The following is a 19,676-nucleotide window of genomic DNA, read 5'->3' as shown; positions in this document are numbered from 1 at the left end:
GAAACGCCACGCAATTGCATACAGAATGTTCTAGCATACTCAATAGATGGCGCTAGTGGCTTGTATGTGATTGCATGAGCTCTCTCAAAGAGCTAGGGCGCCGAGAGCGTGGAATAATAAGTGGGACGTATATGTCCCGCTGTCCAACAAAGGGTTAAATTTTCGTTTAGTATCTTTTTGAAGAGCAGGCTCCCCACTTTTTGGAAACGGCACGACCGACATATCTGTTTTAGTAAATGTGCTTGCTCGATGCGTGGGTTGGCTTTTGCACTAGAAATTCGTTCTCACCATGGCCACACAAAGTGAACCGTAACAACGGGAAGACCGCGCCCACCAAACCACCATCGGCCAATTTTCGCAGGCGCTGCCTCTCGCCTATGGCATACTTTGGGTAGAAACTGAGTTTTTTGGCAGGGCCCAAGCAGGAGCGTAGCCAAAAATTTTATCGGGAGAAAGGTGGGGGGGGGGGGGGGGGTTCAATTACATTCTGCATGTTTGTGCATCTATAGTATGTGTGTCTGTATATACATGCATAAAAAACATCGAAAAGAGGGGTTGAACCCCCAACCTGGCTACACCCTTGGGCCAGAACATGTGTTGGCAGTGATGAGGCTCCTTATTCAGCTATCTTCCTCCGAGTGTTTCCTTTATGGCTATACAGGCATGTGGGGCACACTTCAGTGAATGAACACGTATTGAACTATTTATTAGGTCAATCAATGGTACAAAAGTGACCAGTTGCACCAGATGATCACAGTGCAGGTAATATGTACAATAAATGGTTGCCCGTTAGAAGCAAACTTAAAGGGGTCCAGCAACATCTTTTCAGTCAATTATCAAGCGACTTTGTTGAAGAAGTCTATGGACTCGCGAATCAACTCGTCTTTCCCTTTCTGAACAAGTGTTGCAGGGCCCCTCTAAAGTAGCACTCGTAGCAAATGAAAGCAAGCTTTAAATAAACGGTGATGAAATTACGTAAGAATGTCACAAGTAAAAAGTGAAAAATGAAAAAGAGAAATATAAAAAAGACAGAAAAGAACAAGTTCATGACATAACTGCTCTTTAAGCACAAGTAAAACGACATCTAAGGGTGCCTAAATGAATGTCATGGCTGAATGGTGATAGAAACTAAGTTACATGCAGTCTGACCAAAGCTACAAGTATAAAACTGAACACTTTTATAGCATCGCGTGGCATAAGCTGTTAGGGTATATGCAGCAGCATTTTCGTATGCATTGACAATCACACAATTATGCCAGCCAACAAACCAGAAGGAATTTGTAAAGCCTTTGGGTGATGCTGCCCTAAAGTCCTCAAGTGTAAGCAATAAGGTTTTCGTCAGCCTAGGGAATGCACAAACATCGTTCAAAGGTATGTGGTGTTATCACATTGACTCAACCTTTAATGCAAAGCAGTGATGTGCAAGAACAGCATGTTTTGAAGTTGCATTTCTGAACTGCATTAGACGTCTCACAACAGTGACATCAAAGAACGCTGCCACCTGCATTATTGAAACTGTGGCACCCCCGAGGAGCAGAAGACAGGAGAGCATCACTGCACTGAAGTGCACTCGACATTCTGTTTGCACTGCATGCATCATGGTGTGGTACGTGTCCAAAAAGCACACTAGTAGTGGACAAAAAATAGTCAGGAAGCAAGATCACAAAATGTAAACTTTTTTCTGTGGAATGCATTGAGTGCAAGTAATTACTCTGAACAAAACCATATATAGATAATTACAGTTAGAAACCATTGTCACAAGTTAAAAAAAAGCACCAAACTTCACACAGGCTTTGTCGTGAAAAACATTTGTCAATTTTACATTTGTCAATTAGTACTGTTGTACTATTGTAAAAGAAAATGTACTATTGTAAAAGAAACTATTGTAAAAGAAAATGTGAACAGAAAACAAATGACTAGTGCTCCCATACGTTGAAAGTTTTTACGGCCAATGCCATAGTCTACAAAGGACACTAAAAAACACTAAAAACACTGAACACTAAAAAAAAGTTGATGTGGCCGACATTAATGTCATGCATTATGTTGTGCAGACGTGACTAGCAGTGGTGATGACAGAAATCCAGTCCCTTGACACAAGTGCCTTTGCATGGTGCGCCCGATTTGTTCATTCCGCTGCAGCGGCGCCGAGACCCACTGGATAACAGCGACGTATTCGAAGCAATGCTGGAAAAGAACGATGGTCTTTGTTAGCTAAGCATACGCAAATCATAAAGTGATAAAACTTAGGTCATTCCTTTCTAAAGTTAATTTACTATCCCAGCAACTTTCTTTCACAGTGGAGATAGCCATAGTTGGTCGAAAAATCCTGCACGGATTGGAAGCAACAGTAATAAAAGTGAAATTTGACAAATGATAAATATAAACGCAGATCACCTAAGATTTTTATGAGCATTGTTCAATGGCATTGTTGCTGTGTTGTTGTGGGCAGCGTCGCCATTGATGTCCCAGTCTGCGAAGTGCCCTTTTCAGGGAGCCTCCTCATTGGGAGTTACATGGTGCATCAAAGCGCAATTATCACGAGAGCCTAATTTGTGGACTTTGCATCTATGGCAAAGAACTGCGCACCAATGATCGGGCATCCTTGGAAACACCAGTATGTAACGCACGTGTAGAGTTTCGACATCGTACACTACTGCGTAGCCTGCTGTGGCCCATGAAATATGTGCACAGACACAAAGTATGCTAATATGAAGGTCAAAACCTCGTACATTTTATCAAGAAGTACTGTTACTAAAGTATACCCATCCCTGCAGCGACGAGTTATAACACCACCAACACATGGCAACTTCTGTTGTAAGCGCAAATACACTCAACATGTAGACTCCTGCACCAATAGCTTACGATTCTCTACCAATTCCAATGTCTCTGCTTTTATCGAATGATGTGCTGAATCACGCAAACAGGTATGCACAATTTACAAAGATTGATGGATTGATGCCGGAAGCCCAGGTTTGCACTTTAATACAGCAATAAAATGCCTAACGGGTTACACAAATTTTTCTATGATCGGGTGAATGCGCTCACTTTTGGGAACTAGTACATCAGGGCAGACACATCTGATCAATGTGGACTGTGGTACATGTCAGAAAATCTCATATTAACCCCCCCCCCCCCCCCTCACACTATAGAAAACAGTCTCCCTTCACGACCTTTATCAAAACGAAATAAGCATTCATTTCCGGAATCTATCGGGGCCGTACCAATATACCAAAAGAGGTGAACGTAGCTTACCACTCAGAAAGATGCTCTGTGCTTAATGTGCTGCCACTTACCTTCGGTCTGGCGAATCGCGAAAGCTGGCACGAGAACCGCTTTTGAAGCAGGAAAGAAGGTTCTGCTTCGTCAAGTGTCCGTTCTCCTAGAGGGAAAGATAGAGAAAAAAAAAACAGAACTGAGCAAATAGCTTTGACAAAATAATAACATTATACTATGGCAACAGCCCCGATTACTCAGTTGTTGGAAATTCCAGCGTCTCTAAGATGCATGCGGTAGACTCGATGAACTGGACCTGAAGGGACCAGGGAAATATGTTCCATTTAACGGGAGTTCTGTACGCTGAGAGAGGAACAGAGGTAAAAAATTCAAGCACTAAGCTAATCATATTAGAGGTTTATTGAGAATCTACCATAATTTAGGGCAAAACGTACAGAGTTTATTGCGATTCTATAGCCTACAGTAAATGAGCTCGGCTCATCCAAGCAGAAACTGCTCCTGCTATGCCATAGTCAAGCAACCAAAGCCATTTCCCTTTAACTCTCGGTCATCAAAAGTGTGGTGTTTCGGTTTCACGAAGAGCTAGTTTCGATTTCATGTAAAGTATTTTCGCCTTTAGGGGGTGCTATCCTGTGTATATATGCGGGGCATTGTATATAATAAAACAGTTCCTTCTTGGTTACCAGCTGCTGCGTACTTCTTGTCGGCCGGCGCTTCAGCGCCGTGCCCTGTGTTCTTCGTGCGGCGCGTCCGCCACACGATACTACAAAAAGGTGGTGGAAAAAAAAAATCTACAGTACACTCGCAGAATCGATAATGCTCAAGGATGGTTCAGACGGTGGTAACTGGGACTTAGACGTGGTGTTCGCCGATCCTTTTATTTACGGGTGCGCACATTTGCAAAATAGAGTTGTGTTTCACCACTTTTATGTAGGAGTGGCAAGAAAAGGTGGAAGCACTGACTAAGTAACGTCGCTGCTCTTGTTAATTACAGTGTGACCCCAGTTTAACTAACGATTTTGTTAATTACTACACATAGCTATGCAAAGAAATGCGCAACGACGTTTCACATGTCTGATGTGCCACATTGCAACAGCAATGATAAAAAGGTACTCCATCGTATAGTGGCTGCAAATTTGGTCGAGCCACTTATCGTGTAAGCAGCACATAAAAGCTGTCTGTTGAAACAATGGAAAAGAGCCCCAAGAGCATTTACAGAGTACAACCATATTAGATTCCAGTGCAGGAAAGTGGTTGTTTCTGCATGCATAGTTGGAGCTACATATGCAAGCTGAAATGCACACTGCACTACGTAGTTAATTATGAAGTTTGTGTGTATGAGTTTTTTTTTGTTTTAATTTGTGGCAAGCACCAAAGGTGGTGGCAAAGGCTGTCGAAGGCACTTGCAGGCTGTGATACTTAAAGAATGCAGAACCCTCGTTATGCCTATGAGAACAAGGCGCCTCCTACTCTTCACACGTGACCATAATGGGCCGGGAAAAAGAAAGCTCGTTTTTACAAACTTGCAATGTTGCAACAATTTTCGTTCCATATACGAATGATACTCACAATTACATAAAGCAACATGCCAGAATTTGCGGTCACGAAAGATATGCATTTTGATAGGACACGCTTTTTACGATGAATCAAATAGGTACTCCATTGCACACCAATGACACCCAATTCCATGGCTTAGAGTAAAAACTAAAGGTCAGTTAAAAAAAAAAAACTATAGCTTACATTCAATAGGGCTAAGCTGCTAAAATCGCTGTGTACCTTACTACCTAGTCAGCGGAAGAAATTTTTAAGAGGCAAAGCTTGCTATTAGGCACTTTTAGCAGATCATTTACAATCTGCTTCAGTCAAACCTGTGTACACGAGTGATTTACACACAAATGCATTAAAAGGACTATAGTGCACATGTGCAGAATTATTGTGCGAGCAGCAGAACGTAAAACGTATATTTCGCTATGTTTATATAATCAACTGAACAGAGGATGAAGGTGCATCCACTCTGTTTCGCCGTGGTTTTGCAGGTAAAGCTGACCGTGTCGCAGCAAAACGCGCTCGTCATAAACGCGAAATTTATGCAGTTCCCCGCCTCTCTCAGGACGCTACATCTGCGCAGGCCAAGCGGAAGATATGCTCAGTGAAAATAATCTAGAATCAAGAAAAATTTTTTACAACTGCAATGAGGATGGGCTCGCTGCACAAATACAAGCTTACTTATTTTGACCAAAGCCAATTCGGAATCGCTCGCAGTCAGACTCTGAACTCTCAATTCATTTTGTCTTCTTTTCTGCACAAGTTGGAAAGTGCAATTATGCCATACTAAATGCAATTTGAAAGACCATTATAGCAACAAAATAAAAATCGCAGCATATCCAAGGAGTGAATGATGATCAGTGGGGCGAAGCATCCGTCAGCGCACCAGTGCTTCCGTCCGCCCGTTGGTTCTTGCTTCCGTCCGTCTGCGCGACCATCTGTACACCCATCCATGCGTTCGCCCGTCTGTCTATGTGCCCGTTCGCGAGTCCATCCACCCGTCTGTCTGTCTGTCGGTACGTTCTTATCTCCATCCATCCGTCCGTCCATCTTCTAGTCTGTCTGTCCGTCCATCCGTGCGTTCATCTAGTGAACACTCCAAGTACCTTTACCTCTCAACTCGCATCCCCTGCGGCACATACCCGCTCTAAAGTGGGTATGTGCCACCGGTGGCTATGTACTACTACATACATACAAACAAGTGATGGACAGACCCACGCCTTAATGAGTTTCACCTCTTAAAGTCTGCTTTTTACTTTTCAGTAGCTCCTTGCCAGATCAGACAAAGCTCATCTTACTTCCTGAAAAGCATGAATACACACATACAACACTGAGTCCGCGTCGGCACTTTTTTGATAAACACTGCAGCAGCAGATCGATTACATTGAGTCAACTGGTGAATATATGAAAAGCTTACAGTCCTTGATGTCTGAAACAACGGCCTTTCGGGGCTGGCAACAGGAGTTGAGGTGGCAGGCACGACGTCTGGCATGGCACAGGCTTCTGCATTTCTCAATAGCCAGTGCGACACATTAGCATCGCTGTCATGCTCGGCATCGCCGACAGGAGGCGTCGCGCGTCGTTCTTCCAGTAGTGGTGTGCTGCTCCGTGACCCTGTAGCCGACATTCCGCTGCCATGCTTCAACGACCCTGTTGGAGTGTTGACAGAATATAGAGGACCCCTAGGCAATAGAACATGTATAAAAACATGATAAAAAATTATTTTTTAAAAATGCCCGATCATTTAGATACTGCTGCAGCATCGATACTTATTCCACCGAGCCAACATACATGAAAGGATGCTAGAAATTTCGTTTTTTTCCAAGAAATTCTCAAATGACTGTAAAATGAAATGAAAATAATTGAGACAGTAGTTTACACGTGTGCCTGTAAAGACGATTTCAGAAATTTCAGTGAGATGTTGTAATGTAATTGACAACCATAACACCTTTTCCTTGTTTGCCGTTACCTTTTTTGGTAGCCAAGATGTTAAACTGGACAGGTCGCGGCTTCTAGCGGGGCCTAATTGAACCAAGCACATCTGCCATCTCGAAGGCCATGTCACAAAATTGTTCAATGGCTGATGTTGCCGCTGTGAACCCCTCTACTTTCACTCTGCTGCTACTATTGTCAGCGGCCAAGAAGTAAAGCCGGGCTATGTTGTGCCGAGCAACAATGCCGTGAATGTGTACACTTTTAGGCGAGTAATTTTAAGTGCACTAATGCGATGCGGACAGCTAAAACATGACTAAATAAGCACTTCCTTGGAAAAAAAAAAAGCAGCACTACGAGTTTCCTGGAATGCTATTTGGGCAATCAACATCGACTTAATATTTGCCTTTAGTCTCCCTTAAATGTGTGGGCACAATGAAGAAGTGGTGATAAAGGAGCTGCCATAAGTAGCAGTCTTCAGTGATGCTAGTGGAACTGGCTATACGCAAAACATTCTTCCAGAACTGAATACTGAAAGAAAGCACGAACATTTCAGTAGAACAGACTGTTTGTCGAGTTGGTTAGGATTAGTATGTGCAAGTCAGTGCCAGTATCGATGTGCCTTCCTCGATGCTCGTGTTGCTTGTACTGTTTTTAAATGAAATAGGGCTAACTGTGCTTGCTCAACTTTTTTTTTTGTACGTATGCACCAGGTGTCGAGTTCAATTTTTGCTTTAGTGTGTGAAGGAGTGTTGACAATTTCTAAGCCGAGTCTTTGCTTTGTAACAAACTGCAGTTATCCTCACCCCACCTCTTTCAAAATGGGCATTTTTATGAAAATCTAGAAATCCGTATTTCGAAACAACCGGACAATACAATGTGGAGAACATCAGGTTCATCAACTACACATTCTTCAGTCTTAATTATATTGCTGCATAGACAAATTTGACACTTGTAAAAGGTAATGAAATAATACTCCTTAATATTTTTTTAAAGATTTCTTTTGAAAAGGTTACAATAAATATTTGAAGCAAAACTCACCGTAAAGACAGTTTTTCAGCTTATTGCATTTAGGTAGAATGTCATAAACGGTGCCAATCATTACCTGAAACATTTGAGCAAACTGAACGACAAGCTGGTCATTTAAAATTCAAGACAACTTCCATGCTACTGAAAGGACTTCACCCTGAGCGACTGGTTGTACTAATAAAAAAAAAAACAACTATTCCCCGACTGCAATATACAGAACAGAAAACGATGGTAAACTTATCAATGAAGTGATATCAGCTATGCTGAAGCAACTTACTTCTCCTCAATATGTTGTCTGATGGTGTTGCTGTACCTGAAGCACGACATTCGTACCTTGGATCATTCTCTGTATATACTGCTTCAGTACTAAAAGCAACAAAAAGAAAAAAGAAGATGCCAGGTCAAAAAGTATGTAAATGAATCCTGTAAATAAAGGCCTTAGAAAAAAAGTTCAAAAAGCTAAGGAAATTTTACGGTCAAAATTTCAAAGCCACAGCTTGTGAAAATACGTTCAGCTTGCAGCTGTCAGTTTTGTACTAGATTCAAAGAGCTCCAAGGATTGCAGCTTCCAATAAATGGCTACTCGATGTCAACTCTGCCAGCCGCGTTAATTAGCAGCATAAATATAAATTCAACACATGACATCGTGTGCCAATGCGACCTTCACTACATTATTCGCACAACTCACTTGCAACAAACGCAGACATAAAAACGAATGCACAAAAAAAAAAATTCACCACGTAAAGAACCACATATTGTACTCGGAAAGCAACGTCTCCATTCTACGATACATTTTGAACATCACTCATCAAATACTCTTGAGAGCCACTGGAGCAATGCAATGAGCAGCAGCAGCAGCTGAATGAAATGTGAAAAGGAACTACCGCAGCCACTAAAAGCTTTGTATATCTGCAGTTGATTTGCGATGATCACGATCTTGCATTTGGTCCACATTTTCTTTATAAACCTTACACCACCTCATGTCATGCATTTTGACATCACGCAGTTAAGAGTGGTGAAAGCCTCCGCGTTTTCAATGATCTCTTTTCCCTTGCTTTTTGAAAAAACTGATTTGAAAGAAACCCAAGATTTGCTGTGCTCTGGTAACACAATTTCGATATACATATACTGACAAGGTGACTCAAAGTTGAGAAATCGATTGTGAATGCAGAGGTGCTTGCCTGGAAAAGGTAAAGCCACTTGCAGCCCTCGAGCAATCCTCGTAAGGTCGTGCATCAAGAGCAAGATGCTGAGATGAGCGGCGCTGAAAAAATCCTCGAATGGCATGGCACGCCAGGTCCCCTAAGCAGAAGATAAATTACAATACACTCTAAGCAAACAATACTCTCCCAAATAAAGTTGCTGCTTAAAGAGGTGATGCCACCTATTGTATCGCGCATCAAACGTGACGCACGGAGAACACGAGGCCCGGCGCCCGAAGCGCCGGGCCAAAAAGGAAGCTACAGGCCGAGACCCGGGAGGAAAGCTCTTTCTGCACACAAGCATGGCCAATATTATATACATTTGTAAACGCCCTCTGTGGGGCCAGAGACCCAGTTCCGAAACTGGAAACGCAGCGCCAACACCACAACATCACATTTGTGGCTTGCAGGCTCTTTGCTGCAAGCGTTTCTTAAAGCTTCCGAAATCATGATACACACATCAAGATTCATTTATTCTCACTAAATAAATTAATATAGCCTTTTTTATGGGGTCAATTTTTCCTTTCGGTTTCTAGGCACCAAATTGGGCTGTGACATAACAGTGTAGATGGGCCACGTGCATGCATGCGGCACAATACCAACAAATAAATGTGTAGCAGCCGCAATGCTTTGCGAGGTCTCTATAGGTCACTCACCTCACTACAATAGGCATGTGCACGGGAAGGGGTTAGGGGGCAGTCACTCCCACAGTCACCTATGAAAGTGGGTGTGCAAACACATACCCACACTTTGACATAATAGGGAGGGGATGCACTGCGATAAACCTCTGTTCCCTTGAAGGGAAAACCTTGGCTCGCCTACACTCACTACGGATCTGGTGTAACGTCACTACAACTTTCGTTGCCTTTCTTACAGAGCTAGGACAGGTCTTGATGCGCTTGCGACGGGCTTCACTTGGAAGAATTAGCATTTAAGTACCCGTTGGAGGCGAATGAAAATGTATTCAAAACATTTGTTGTGTCAGATCCTTTGTGTGGAGTGTCCTCGCATACAGAAAAAACCCACAAGGGAATTGCTTTAGCCTCAAAATTTCATGGCACCACCCCTTTAAGTAAAACAAATGCCTCTAATATGACAAGTTTTTTATTTGAATTCTGGCCCTTGGTTATCTTTCACTAAATGAAACTCCTGTTAAAAAAACACATTTAACTGGTACCAAGTTTCGTGCAGTGTGTCAGTACTGCGCATCCCTAAATAGCACGCAGTTGTCTTTTTTTCAAACTATAGCCATTGCGAGTCTTCCACCATTATGAACAATAGTGACATACAATTAAGAATACTAAGTGAAGTAATTGAAGCAATTGAACACAAAATACACTCACAACACAAGTATTTTCAAACCTTTTCACTAATGTGTATTGAGTGATTGATAAAACGGATGACGACTAGGCCAATCCGTAAAGTACGACATGAAGCAATGCGTGAGCCAAGAAATGTACGCAACAATTGTAATGGCAAAACTATTGTCAGTTATAACTCGTAATTCAATGTACCTATTTGTTTTATTGAGGCTTCATCGCACAAAACTGGCGTTACTGAGCCCAGTCACAGGCTTAACCCCAGTTGAATTTATTGCAGCGTTTAACATAATAAAACTGGAATGAACGTAAGGCACACCATAGCGAAGGACTCCATTTAAGCAGATTGTTTTGAAGCATTCCTCGCAAAGCAAAGTGCACAATCTTTTATTCCACTCAATCTGTATGCGACAACTGCAGCCAGTAATTTGATCTCGTGAGCACGAGAGTAATGTGCCGAGCAGGAGCATGAGCATAATGAGCATGAGCAGAGCCACGTAGCCAGCTCGAACGAGACCGACTTAATTTGACATGTTAGTAGACACACTGGGCTCAAAGGTGTTAGTGTACACACAGATAAGTAGAGCATAATAGAATGCACGCACCTGCAAGAAAGATGGCCAACAAGATGGTCAGAGGCCCAAAGCCGAGGCTGCAACTCTCCCGAATGCTGGCGATTGCGTTGGTGGGCACAATGAAGAGCAGAAACAAACGTGATGGCATTGGGAAATGGAGGAAAGCTGCGAGGAACATGGCTACCAGGAGGTAACAACAGTGCAGTACGCAGCAGTAGATTGCACTGAGTTGGCCACCTGGAGAAAAGTAAATAAGCAATCTTGTAAGCAATGTTTCAATTAACTTGACTTGGGCAAGCGAGCTCAACTCGAACATAACTAGAAGCATTGTAAATAGGCGAGGACAGCTACAGGTAGTCTTACATTGCTGTCCTCGTTTCTTCACACTTTTGAAATGCATATTCAAAAGTTCGAATGTTACTACTCCGTTGTTTGCCTTGAAGTTTGATTTCGTGGCAATGCAGATTTCATGGCAATGCAGATTTTGTGGCATAGCAACTGCAGTTTGAAAAAAAAAAAAAAAACCTTTCTGGGCGCGGGTCACATGCAGTGAACCAAGTTTCATCGTTCGTTTCGAACACTGTAATATGTGCTCAATAACTTGAAGCGCTGAAATATCCACAAGCTCAGCCAACAGTAAAGAACACAAAACAACAAGAAGAAAAAAAAAAACAAGTGCCAACCTGTGCTGTGCAGTAGCTGTACCAGCCAACCAAACTTGCTGTCGATGTCTTTTCGCATTGTGTCGATCACTTCCTGTACGTAACCGATGCTGGAATTTATCTTGCCAAGGTTGTTCAGAGTCTCCTCAAAACGCACAGCAGCAGTTTCCTGGCGACCAAGAACCTCTAGAGTTGCTTGCTCTGAAAAGTACCAAGTATACGCCTTGGCAACACTGGTGGTACAGTACTAGAGCAATAGCAGTTTAATGCACCAGCACGAAGGGAGGAACAATAATATTGATATTAGCAGTAATAGCAACAACTTTCAAGGTTGCATGTGCCGAAACCAAAATATGAATACGAGGTGTTCCGTAATGGAATAGAATTTTCAGATGGATTTTAATTGCCTAGAGTTCCTTAAAGGTGCCCCACAATCTAAGCACATTGTTGTTCTTGAAATAATATGTAGGGTTTTACATGCTGAAGGCACGATATGAACCAGAGGCATGCTGTAGTAGAAGAATCGGAAACTGAACACCTGGTGGTCTTTAATGTCCACTAACATTACGTAGTTCACAAGCCGCTAGCATTTCACCTTCGTCAAAACGCAACTGCTGTCGCAGAGAGCGCACCTGTTGCGACTCATGGGCCAGCGGCTGTGCACCGTCACCACTGTGGTGTATGGGTGTTTGTTGCCTATTGTCTATCGAAATGAGACTGCAGTGGCCCGAAATCAAAACCACGCTCTCTTGCACAAACACCTTATGTGCCTTATGGCTGGTGCGAACAGCGCTTTACATTCAACATTCAGCGGTTAAAATAAAGATCACACATCTTTTTCTGAGAAACAGATTCATGCAGAAGGAAGTGGTACTTTTGTTAAATTACAAAAATGAAGGGTTATAAGGTTTAAAATGAAAGCTGCCATGAATAGCAGAAGTTGGTACATTCGTAGCAGAAGTTGACAGCATGAATAAAACAAACGTGTCTCCTATTGCTGCGTAGGCAAAACGGAAGACAAGCTTAAGACAAGGCTACAAGCTGCTTCGAATGAGCAGCTATTCACAAATCAAGAAAGCCAGCAGCACAAATATAAGTAACAACAGATCAGCACTGCAAGTATGAGGTAAATATGACGCTCCTCATGAAGTGCTCCTTTCAAAAGAACAAAAAGATTTCAAAGTTTTGAAACAGCTCAGAGCAGAACAGTGGTTAAGAGGCACCAGAACGGTAGGCGCGAGAATGCCCGACAGCAGAATAGTTGACATAGCGCAAGTACTTTTCGTATTTCGTACGATTGCCACAGCCAAGAATGTAGTTGCACTCAAATGTGCAAAGCTGTATTTGCACACTCATCTTACTAATATGAAAATGAAGAAGTATGCCTTCCATTGGCACACGTTCCAGTGACAGCAATGCTCATCGATGTCTGTTTTATGGGATGTTTGTACTACGACAGCAAGTAACACCAGACAAAGACTTCAGTCGATGCAAATTAGTCCAGCGTGGTGAAATATACTAGAGGAAGTGATACCAAATTTAAAAAGTAACGTACCGAGCCTTTCCTGCAAGAACTTGGCATAGTCTTGGACAGCCTTCAGGTCTTTTAGCAGCTCTCGATGGTTCACCTGCCGCTGTTGCTCGTTGGACAGCATCATGGTGCTAGCAGCGTCTGTTTAAAAACGGACATCAAGCCAAAGAAATGAGACATATCCGAATCGGCCTGCTTTCCAACAACATAAAATTGAAAAACATTACAAGTGGCATTCTATCACAGTTAATTAAGAACAAAATAAAATATGCAGCATCTGATCTACGTGTAGTAGTTGAAATATTAACAAGATGCAAGTTAAGGTTGATCATACACAACAAGATATGAAATCTGAAAAGAGTCTTTTTCTATGAACTGAAGCGACATAATTTTCTTAATCGAAAACAAACAAAAACCAAAAAACTTGCATCATATTGTTACGGAAAAGAAGAGACACCGTATTGACGAGGCTGGGAATTAGATGTATTTAAAACCAGCGGTAATGACGTGACCGGTTCACCAGCGATCGAGCGGAGACAACCCTTCGTATTCCTCGCCAGGCGCACACGCGCGTCGCCCCCTAGTATAGTAATATACATGCATGTAGCAATATTGACCACATCTTTTACATATGTAGACACAGATGTGCGTGACAGCACAAATGCCGAGCACTTTCATCCAATATAAATCCCTATCGACTGCCTCCATATGAGGTTCAGCCATGCTACCCAATTGAGGAGTGCACACGGATTCGCTGCCATTCCACAAAATGGCAGCACTTGTTGCAATTTTCAATTAGAGAGATTGGCAACATGAATGTAACCAGTTCTACTCTTTCAAGCTTTTAAGACTTGTAAATGTTTTATAAAAGAACTTATGCCTATATATTTAAGAACAGTTGCCACGAAAAGACTTAAAAAATGTGCTTGTTTTTGGTTACATTTATGTATAGCTGGACACGCGTATTATTACTATAACTATCATTATTAGCTTTTTTGCGTGTGAGAGAGAAGAGGGGAGGATTAACAAAAAACAACTCCGGTAGGCGAATTACTTGGGAAGGAGAAAGGGGGAGCAAAACAATAAAAGAGGAAAAAAAGAGTCTGTAACGACACTACAAAGTCGTGGCACTAAGCTTCTGTTTTAAGAAGCATAAGTTTCAAGACACCTCGCATGCACAATCAAGTTATAGTGGGAAATTATCCTGCGACATCGCATTACTAGGGTGGGGCAAACTCATGCTTAGGATGTTTAAGCCAGGATGGCCCAATCACTGGTGGTTACGCATGTCAATGTGAAAGAGTTGGATTTACTACTGGGAGTTGTGCGCTGCGTTCCAGCAATGGAAGCAGGTGCCTAGTATTTAATATAGAGATGCCAAGGCTTACAATCAGAACACTACTGCAAGTTGGCTCACACAATAGCTACTAGCTATGACTGCTGGATACACCATAACCGATTCCACAAAACACTGTTTCAATGCAACACAACACGGGCCTTCAGGAAAGTCGAAAAGAAGAAAACAAAAAGTCTATTCTTAGGCAGTCCAAATGAAATGTAACACTATCTTGAATGTTTTTCCACTCTGGAGATCAACTAGAAATGAGCAAAAAAGTTTCATCTCAATACTCTGGCACGTACAACCTACCTATTTTTCAACCCAAACATGTGAGCATCAACACCCTTGTTTTTTTTTTTCTTAAGGCAAAGCTCCTAGGCCGTCGGTCTGTTCATTCTTTGTATATCTCCTGTGGTACGTGACCTCCTAGTTGTATGATGCGAGCTCCAGTGTGATAGGAGCAGGCCGATGGATGGACGGACAGACAGACCTACTGATCATCATTCACTTCCTGAATATGCTGCGAATTTTTCTTTTGAACACTGCCAACATGCTGCGAAGAATTGTTCAAGTGGTAATGGCTGAGATGTGCGAGATGTGCTACACACCCCTTGATTAGACTGCATATGTGTTTAATCAGCATGTTCTTTTTTCCATGGCTTATACAGCACTTTGATGATGCAAAATATATCTCAAGAAAGCAAGGACAAAAAAAAAATCACAGGCGGGGTTGAATCCGTTTCGCATTACAACCTCACGGAGAAAGCTGCATCGTGCTGCTCGCTGTGTGCGTGTATATTCTTGCTCATTTTTGACTCAGTGCTCAGTCACAAGATAATGATTGACTGGACAGTTGAAAAAAAATCTGTAGGGTGTAATACAACCTTTAAGGCAAGGTACTACAGCTTCACGCAAACATGACGCACAACTGACTCACCAAGCTTCTTGCGAATAACGTTCGTCATCTGAGCGAGCTCCCTCTGTCCGGCAGCGATGAGAGCTTTCTCAAGCATCAGCTCCTTCAGGTTTGCGGCCACAAAGTTCTGCACACTCTGCTGGGAGCTCTTGAGCTTCTCCTGCTGCTGCATCAGGGCTTTCTGGCCAGAGGACATGGTCTCCAGTGTCTGACTCGTCAATTCACTCACTTTCTGCTGCTCTTGCTCCAGCTGAGACATTGCCTTCACCTTTTGAAGAAGGAAGAACAAAATTATGATTCTATGCCTTTTTGTCACTACAACTATATACTACGGAAGATTGAATAGTGAAATCGCCGCAATTATCACATATTTGTCGGAGCTTTACAGTGAAAAACCGTGATATGACGAGGAATGCCGTAGTTGAGGGCTCTGGAGATTGTGACCACCCAGGGTTGTTGAATGCACACCTAAACCTAAGATACATCCGAATGCAAAAACGTTCAAGATCCAAACACGTCATCTTGGGGTCGGCAGTATAGTGCTGTAAGCACTAGACCACTACCGCAGGTTGCCCCCAATTAAACTGAATATAATGGGAAAATAGCATTTCCATAAATCAAATACTCAAGATGTTTCACACCACAGGTAAAGATAAATATAAAAATTGCGTTGGCACTGTATAGTGGAACGCCTGTTCACATTTCATGCACATGAATGTCTGATCAAGACAAGGAATGTGCTAAGGTGATAGATTTGAAGTGCCATGCAATATGTACTACAATGCCATAGATCTTAATGTTATCTGCAGTGGCGAGATGGACCTATATTACCAGTGTGTCAGCTGCTTTTGCAAACAAGCAACAACAAAACACATCCTAGCGCGTTCAATCTTACAAACTGAAGATGAAAGCCCAAGGTAGCGGTATATATCACTGTAATCTTGGGGAGTAAATTTGGAAGCATGGCTGACTACTTGCAACAATGTCATTCGCAATGATACGCCTTGCTGTAATGACAATGTAAGATCATTATATTAAAGTTGCAAGAGGGTAGTGTGGGTATTTTCTGTAAAGCTATACAAGTCACTTGACACTACGCAGGTGTGTCCCAGATTTGCACTAGCCATGTGCAAGATTCTTCACACACGTTTCTGCTTACTGCCCAAGTTGTCAAAACGGGAGCATCAGTCTAATGAAACTGAACGATCCACACCTGCTGATCGGTGGTCCAAACCAACTTGTTAACTGTCATTTCAGTCTTGGCATAAAACTGCTGCTGCCGGGTGCTGTAGCACACAGCTCTGGCTCGGTTGCTGATCAGGTGGTAGGTGTTCCAAGTGTGTTGGTCCATTCCTTGAGTGCATTGCCGTAAAGTCTGGAAAAAAAAAGAAAACCTAATGCTTGGCTGTGCTCAAATTTATACATCAAGAAAGGAATGATGCGACTGTGTTATTTACCGTTATGAGGAAATATACCAGGGAATCAAAAACTCAAAATGTGGCACTGGCGTCCGGAGCTGAACCAACAAAAAATTACTACGTAAATGCTGCCCACTTTCCGCAACTCTGCCATCTAAATTTTCAGACTCTGGAAATTTCACCTCTGCATAGGTATGTGTAGGGTTTCGCATCAGAGGAGGCAAAGTTTCATCACACCACAGGCTATGCCTTTTCTACATATAGCACAGAGCTAAGCATCTGCTCTCCCCCCCACTTCCTCAACTATATCGAAAGCCTAAAAAAATTGGCAGAATGAAAAAGGAAAAGGGGCTAAAACTAAAATGTGTACAACTTTATGTAAATTTTACCAAAGGAAGTAAAAGTGGAAAGTAAAAAGTACACACTACCACGCAAAAAGGCAGCAAATGAGCATAGGGTACTATGAATTTTTTAAATTATGTTTATGTGGCTTGATAGCACTCCGACTACAATTGCCCTTACACAACCATAAAGAATTATATCAGTTCACAATCAAGAAAAAAAAAGTGCTAATCTTCTCACAAAGTTGTTTTCAAAGAGAAGTTATAAAAAGACCGATCCACTAGAAAATAGTAATAAATCAGCAAAATCCGTCAGCCATTTTGTAACTTTTCAACTGGCCCATAAAAAGATACCACACATCTTAATAGACGTGCTATCAAACCATAGGCATGTGCATGAGACAGGTAGGGGGACCTAAGCGGTGGGTACACCCCTTTTCCTATTCATATAAGAGGAATAGGCAAAGGGGTGCACCTACCTTTTAGGCGGGCACAAAATCTACCCCTTAAGTTCAATTAATGGGGAGGGGAAGAGCAGCACTGCGATGAAGTTTTACCCCCCACCCCCCTGACTGCGCACGCCTATGCATGAAACTGTTTCCTAGACGATGTCTGAAAACGTAAAAAAAAGAAAAAAATCAATTCACTAAAAAGCTGCAGCAACTTAGGGGTGTTATTGCAGGTTTCAATATGCAAAAACCGTAGACAGCCAGTTCTTTTTGTCTTTCTCACTTTCACACAAGCATGCAATCATTCACACAAGCCCACACACACATACCATCTAGCAGCTTTCCATCTAAAAATCCAAATGTACCGCAGGATGGATTCTTACCATTTCATCTGTGCAAGCAAACGTAGGCCGTCCTTCAACAGCTGACTGACAATTTAGTAGTCTCACACTCAGCTTTCCAAGGTCTTCTTCATTGAGCTGTGAGCAGGATGAAGTCAAACCAAGTAGAACCTGCAAAACAAAGTTAAAAGATTCTAAACACATAACTTTCTCTACAAATGAGTTCCTATCTTGCCAAATGCAAATATGAGTATGTTGTCAGTGTTGACATAATAGTTTCTTGTGCTTAATATTCCTACTTAGACATAAAATATGTAAACTATAGTATGCTAAACAGTTCTCGTTTAATGCCATATACAATTAAGCAGACATAGACACTAGATGGACGACAAGACGAATGAGCTACAAGACCATACACGTAACGCGGAAGCAACGCTGGTCAGACGCTATGGCAGTTCTGGGTACGAACTTCCACAATAGAGGTTTCACAAGAGGAACGCGAGCCCGTGAAAATCGCACATTTCTGAAAAGTAAGAACGGCACGTCCATGCCTATGGCACGGCCACTGGATTAACTATGTTATCTTATCTCCGTTTATGACCACGAACGTTGTAAGGGACCTGTGTACATGACCCAACATTTTATTTGTCCAGTCAGGCCATACGCAGCACATAAATTATGTTCGATTAAGAAAACTGTGCCCGGTATCATAATCGACGAAGCGCTAAATGTGCAGGTTCCGGTGCCCAGCAAGGGCAACGTTGACACGGCTACCGCAAACTACTTCCACCGAAGTTCCACGCGAAGTCTCAGTGCCGCCCACAACGAGAGGAATTTCGTACTGTTCTAGTCGGGTCATTTTCGCCTGGATATGTTGAAAATGCATGCTTGGGTAAGCGACGAAAAAGTAACGCAACTATCCCAGAAGCCTCTAGAGGGAATACTTTCCGGTGCTGCTTCTACAAAATGAACACAAATAAGCTAGTCATAGCCCCTCACACATCGAACGATTCGCTAAAGACGCGACATTCACAAGCACGTAATGCCAAAAAGAAAAGAAACACGTGCATACGGATGCAGAGCATTACAATACTGCTTTAACACTAACTAGAAAGGCACGCATCAGAGCCTAGGGACAATTTGCAAATGCGACTCACCTTGTGGTGGCACACGTCCAGTGTAGACATTTGAAGGCCGTACTTTTTTCCTTCCTGGAGGAAATCTTCGTCAGCCGTTTTCATTTCAAACGGCACCACGGCGACTGTCCCATCCTTTGTAAAGTCCTTCGGATCCGCGACCGGGGCGGTTGGTGCCACAGGCGCATTGCTTGCGAACCAGTCAAAGAAGCAGCTGGCACGAACCAAGATAGTCAAGAAAACCACGACCGTATAACTGCGCATGGCGTAGGAACTGGTACTCCTCGGTAAGATACGACGATTAGCAAGCCCAAACGTGTCGGTGCGCAAAGCGGAGATCAGTTGTCAGGCGCCGCAATGCATACAAATTGGAAGCGCGCTTGAATGTCGCTCTCATACCATTTAAAGGGTCTGAAAGCATGCGATTGGTCAAGGCTTCATGATGCTGATATGTACTTTCTAATGAACACTAAAAATATATTTTAATAAACTGTTTAATTCTACAACTAATGTGCTATGTTGTTAAAATTAAAATCTAGAATTCATTTTTTTGTTACACGCTAGATATTAAAGACAGTATATTATTTTCAAAAAGTTCATTGGTTTTGGTTTCGGAACGTTCTATCAACAACCAAAGTTTGCGGGACGCGAAATGTTCGATAGAAGCTGAATTCCCGCTGTGTCTGTGAGTGTAGCTTTAAAATAAA

At 42.4% G+C, this 19,676-nt stretch overlaps 1 protein-coding gene across 1 annotated transcript; it reads right to left on the bottom strand.

Moving 5' to 3' along the window:
• Positions 1 to 685: 685 nt before the first annotated feature.
• On the bottom strand, positions 686 to 19,371 carry LOC142803656 (protein brambleberry-like). The gene is made up of 12 exons (XM_075889148.1): positions 18,991 to 19,371; positions 17,876 to 18,004; positions 16,498 to 16,659; positions 15,306 to 15,552; positions 13,054 to 13,170; positions 11,520 to 11,699; positions 10,867 to 11,073; positions 8,922 to 9,042; positions 8,018 to 8,106; positions 6,197 to 6,429; positions 3,294 to 3,379; positions 686 to 2,184 (listed from the first exon to the last, which is right to left on the bottom strand). Exons 1-12 carry the CDS (start codon positions 19,231 to 19,233, stop codon positions 2,058 to 2,060), a joined length of 1,941 nt encoding a protein of 646 aa, XP_075745263.1. The 5' UTR covers positions 19,234 to 19,371; the 3' UTR covers positions 686 to 2,057.
• Positions 19,372 to 19,676: the final 305 nt, after the last annotated feature.

This window comes from Rhipicephalus microplus, chromosome 3 (genome assembly GCF_043290135.1).
Source record: "Rhipicephalus microplus isolate Deutch F79 chromosome 3, USDA_Rmic, whole genome shotgun sequence".
Taxonomy (NCBI): Eukaryota; Metazoa; Arthropoda; class Arachnida; order Ixodida; family Ixodidae; genus Rhipicephalus; species Rhipicephalus microplus.
This window is presented reverse-complemented; position numbering and strand designations above follow the sequence as displayed.